This window comes from Austrofundulus limnaeus, unplaced genomic scaffold, assembly GCF_001266775.1.
Source record: "Austrofundulus limnaeus strain Quisiro unplaced genomic scaffold, Austrofundulus_limnaeus-1.0 Scaffold173, whole genome shotgun sequence".
Taxonomy (NCBI): Eukaryota; Metazoa; Chordata; class Actinopteri; order Cyprinodontiformes; family Rivulidae; genus Austrofundulus; species Austrofundulus limnaeus.
The window spans coordinates 837,069-841,873 of NW_013952575.1; the positions used below are offsets into that span (position 1 = coordinate 837,069).

At 36.8% G+C, this 4,805-nt stretch overlaps 2 protein-coding genes across 2 annotated transcripts in view; one reads left to right on the forward strand and one right to left on the reverse strand.

Moving 5' to 3' along the window:
• The window catches only part of rlig1 (RNA 5'-phosphate and 3'-OH ligase 1), a 13,261-nt gene extending 10,493 nt beyond the window's left edge, over positions 1-2,768 (reverse strand). Inside the window, exon 1 of the mRNA XM_014017623.1 lies at positions 2,459-2,768. Within this exon, the coding sequence (XP_013873077.1) occupies positions 2,459-2,470 (12 nt within the window). The 5' untranslated portion in view covers positions 2,471-2,768. The remainder of the gene's footprint in view (positions 1-2,458) is intronic.
• Positions 2,769-3,410: 642 nt separating this feature from the next.
• LOC106523987 (uncharacterized) overlaps positions 3,411-4,805 on the forward strand; it is a 6,011-nt gene continuing 4,616 nt past the window's right edge. The window contains exon 1 of the mRNA XM_014017590.1: positions 3,411-3,680. Coding sequence (XP_013873044.1) covers positions 3,411-3,680 — 270 coding nt within the window. The remainder of the gene's footprint in view (positions 3,681-4,805) is intronic.

A 4,805-nucleotide genomic window follows, 5' to 3' on the forward strand; every position in this document is an offset into this window, starting at 1 on the left:
CATTAGCACCTCTAGTAATATATTTACTGAGAAAAATGGTGACGTGTTCAATACTTATTTTACCCGCTGTATGTTTGTAAATAATAGGATACTGAAGTCTTTACCTGATCTCTTTGTGAATACTTTTTTTTTACTACAAACCCATGCAAGCACAAGGAGAACATGCAAACCCCACACAGAAAGATCTGTGATCCAAACCAGGGATCGATCCCAGTACCTTCTTGCTGTGAGGCATCAGTAAAGTGTTGCTTTGACTCATTCATGCATGTTTGAGAAATACTTGAATCTCCTGTGGTCAGCATGCTGGTATAAAGCTCCACCTATTTGTACATAGCTCCTCCCTGGAGCTCAGTCTGCACCTGATCCCCACAGAGTGTCCCTCCCCCAAAGCATTGTTGTGATGACGTGCTGAAGCGGGAGTGTCAGAAATGGTAGGATGTTCTTAATGGGACAGAGTATTATTTCAAGGCGTTTAGATGATGCAGAGTCGAGTTTATTGCCTATATAACAGCATTTTCATCATGACTGAAGGTAACACAGCTAACTGATTGTGGTTTAGAATTGAAGTTTGTGCCCCAAAAGTACTTTAATACCCTTCACAGCTCCAGGCTGCAGAAACAGGACCAGTGACAAGTTGGGCAGGAATACAGTTCTGATAAACAGATCTGGAAAACTGGATAGTTTGTGTCACCTTTCAAATTTAATTTCAAGTATAGCAGTTATGGCCTATGTTTTTGTTATACTGAAGGAAGAAACAAGAAAATTATGTTTTTTTTTTCATGTATGTTGCTAAATTTGTCAATGTTTGATAGTGTTTGGAGGATCAAACTACCCTGATTTTGATGCTTATCATGAGCTGGTTCTTTATAAAAGGCTGAATCAATGAGAAATGCTGTGTGGACTTCATATACCTTGTAGGAGAGGGGGCTTAAAATGTGTCATGTTTGTAATGTGAGCAGTCAACCCAGATAAAGCTAAAACCAAACTTGACCATCCTGTCCTCTGGCTTGCTTGCTAAGATCTGAAGTTGCTGTTCATTGTTTCACTCACTGATGAAACAAACAAAACATAAATCACAAACAAAATTTTCAAAAGAATACAATAAAGAGCAGATTTATTCCTTCGGGTTATTCATACACTTTAAATATCTACAAACAGAATATAAAGACCCTGTGTTTGTGTAACGTTCATTAGATGGTAGAAAATAAGCAGAACATTTCTGAATAAAATTAACATCCATCAACTTTCTTTCATAAAGTTTAGTTACTTACTTTTGTAATAATCTTGTCTGAAATATTTTTGATTTATGAACTGTTTAAGGAGTGGACAGTGAACCAAATCGTCTAAATAACTGGTAAAACTTCTGCCAGTAAATTGGATATTAACTACACTCATATTGTAGCTCCTCCATTTTTTAAGACCCTCATATTGGCAGTGGCAGACCAACACTGTATTCTGGAGCATTGAGCAATATTTATCATCTATTTAAATTTGAAGAGTTGATGATCCTAGAACAATATATATTTAAGTGAGTTTACTCAGAGTTTGGACATCCATGTTCCTTTAACAATTTTTTTTACTACTAGTTTTTCTTTTCTTGTTGTTTCATGTCAAATAATATGAGGAAATGTTGTGAAATATTCATCATTAGGAAGACTCTAGCAAAAAATATACAGTCTCTTGATCCATGGCATTGCTAGAGATTGGCTATTTTGGTGAGAAAAAGAATCTTATAAGCTAAACCTATTTATTACTAAAATTTCCAAATATCAACATTTCTTAAACAAAGATTGAGTTCAATTTTCCATAACACAATCAAATTTTTAGTTATTCTTTTATTGTGAAGTATTCCAGAGCTGTAGAGCACTAAATAAGGCTGCTTAGTTTCCCATTTTGTTTCAAAATCGAATATCCTTTGTGTCTTTGTCTACAATGTACTGCTATTGAACATCATAGTACACTATTCCTCATTGAGAAGCATGGCGTTCAAGTTTTGTGCAGCTAGCCCCTTCCTGTCTCAAGTAAAATGGTCTGTTTTCAAGTAGAGTTCTCTGCTGTCACTACAGACCATTTCCTTAATCTCAAACCACAGCGAGAACTCCGCCCCCTCATTTCAAGTTCAATTTATTTATATAGCGCCAAATCACAACATACGTTGACTCAGGGCACTGTACATAAAAATGAACAAACTAAAGAAGAAACCAGCAGACTGCGTTGAATCACTTCATCACAGTCTCCCATCCTGAGCAAATAGTGGAGAGGAAAAACTCCCTGCTAATCAGGAAGAAACCTCCAGCAGAACCAGGCTCAGGACAGGCGGCCATCGACCGGCTGGGTTGAGGGACAGGAAAGAAAGTACATTTTAATATACTTGTCTACAAGTTACTTGACAATGACTAACTTTTTTTTTTACACAAGTTCAACTAAACAACAAGTTACAAAGAAAAAAGCAAGTTACCAATGACATCATACTGTCCTCTGTCGTCCTGTCCTCTCGTCATTGCTGGATGGTCCGATACAGTCTTCGTTCTTTTGCTTCGAGTTAGTCATTATTTTTGCATCACAAATAACACAAAATAAGATTTGCACGTTTAAAATCTTGATACCTGCCACAGCAACAGCAAGGCAGCTCTCAGTTCAAACACAACCAGCCGGGCCCAATAATGCCTTAACAGAAAGTTCACAAATCTCATTTCACATCGCCCAGTTAGCTTTCTTCTTTTTCTTCAGTGTAGTAAGTTAACTTCTGCTTTTTGCCAGTCCCTCACTAGTTACTCATTCACTCGCTCCAAACTTTCTGCTAACAACAAACAGTGGAACAACATAACCTGCAGTAAGCTAATCTCAAGCCTAGAGCGCCATCTCATGGCTGCAGACTGAAATGTTTACTCCTTGGTTCAAGTCGGTCAGAATCAGTCAAAGAAGAGAAGAAAAAAAAAAACATATAAGTCGCAGGACGAGCCAAACTATGAAAAAAGTGTGACTCATAGTCCAAAAAATATGGTAGTAATTTTTCTAAAAACAAAATTGAGCATGTTAAAAAAAATATGACACTATTGGCTCTCCATATCAGAGCAGCAGCACATTAATGTTCTGCACACATTGCTGCTAATATTGTGCAGCTATTGTCACTGGGACAAAGCAAATGATCTAGTCTGACTAAATGCTTGAGGATTCTGTATGAAAAGATGATTTCTACAGAGATAAAAGGTTTCCTTTGACCACAGAAGGACATGTTTCCTGTCCTGTGGTCCTCTCATGTTACCTGGTGATTAATAAATGACGGTTTGTGACAGGGTATACTGACTGAACTCAACATGAAACTGAGAAGAACAACAAGCAGCTCCCATCTTTCTGTTTGAGCCCGATCAGGACATTTTGTTTGGAGCTGCAGCCAACTGGGCTTACAAATGTCAGTTGGGGCCAGGTCCCACACAGACCTGCAGATGGCTGGGAGAACCTCAGGAGACGACAGTTTGCACAAACCCTTCTCCGTGAGCAGCAGTGGCAGCATTAACAGAGGAGGTCTTTTTGGGTGCGGGGTAACAGAAGAGATCAAAGTTCTCGCCAGGACCCCCAGACGGCCCATACGGGTGGTCCGGCCGGTCAGTGCTGTGACCTCTGGGGGCTCCTTTCTCCATATTAACCACCTACAAGGAGAACTGGTCCGGAAGAGGAAGGTAAGGACACACAAATGGTGCAAAAACAACACTAAAGTTAGAAAGTTGGGTTTTCTTAAAATCTGCTTTGAGTGTTAAATTTCAAACATTTTCAAAATAAAACAAAATGTTTTGCTGCATTCATTGCAAAATTTATGAGGAGCGTTTTTTTGCCTTGTAAAAGCTTCCAGCGAGCTTTCTGAATTATCTGAGTCCTCTCACGTCAGGAAGTTATTTCTAAATTTTAAAACGGGATTTGTTTTAGATAAGCTGTTGAAAGATCACCCTTTTCCAATCATGATAGCCTTTCTACTATTAATGATGGTGCTATTCCACGTATTAATAAAACATTCCCTGAAAATTAATTTTGCTTTTTTATATATAAAGCCAAAATTCAGAAGGTCAGCTTTTTGTGACCCTTTAGATCAGGCATGGGCAGTCCTGGTCCTGGAGGACTGCAGTCCTGCATGTTTTACTTGTTTCTCTGCTCCAACACACCTGATTTGAATGAATAGATGATTATCAGGCCTCTGCAGTACGGAGGACCAAAACTGACATAATTAGAAATAAAAGCACTAAATAAATACACTTAAAATGCACCAATTAAATTTAAAAAGGAGAACTTTATCTCCTGTTTTATATTTTAATTGACTTTCATATTTATTTTTCCAGGTTAGTTCCAGCAAATTTAGTCTATAAATTTGTTTTTTTAATATAAATTATTTTTTCTTTTTACTTGTACATGCATTTGTGTGTATTAAATGTTTATACTTAATTTTTTTTCCAGCAAGTCTTTTTATTTCTCTGTTGCAGGCTTGTGCTGCTGCAGTTTAGCTAAAAGTTTAAAGTTTAGTTTAAAACAAAGGCAAGGAGGAAAACATTACCTGTGCATTTATTTTTGACTKAACTTTAAGCTAAACTGCAGCAGCACAAGCATGCAACACAGAAATAAAAAGACTTGTTGGACAAAATTATAAAAATAATTCAATTCAAGCATTCAAGAGACACAGATCATGTACAAGTAAAAAGAAAAACTATGTCAAATATATGAAAAATATATTAAAATTTAAATTTTGTGTTAAAATATATAATTTATTGGAACTAAGCTGGAAAAATAAATATGAAGGTCAATTAAATTATAAAACA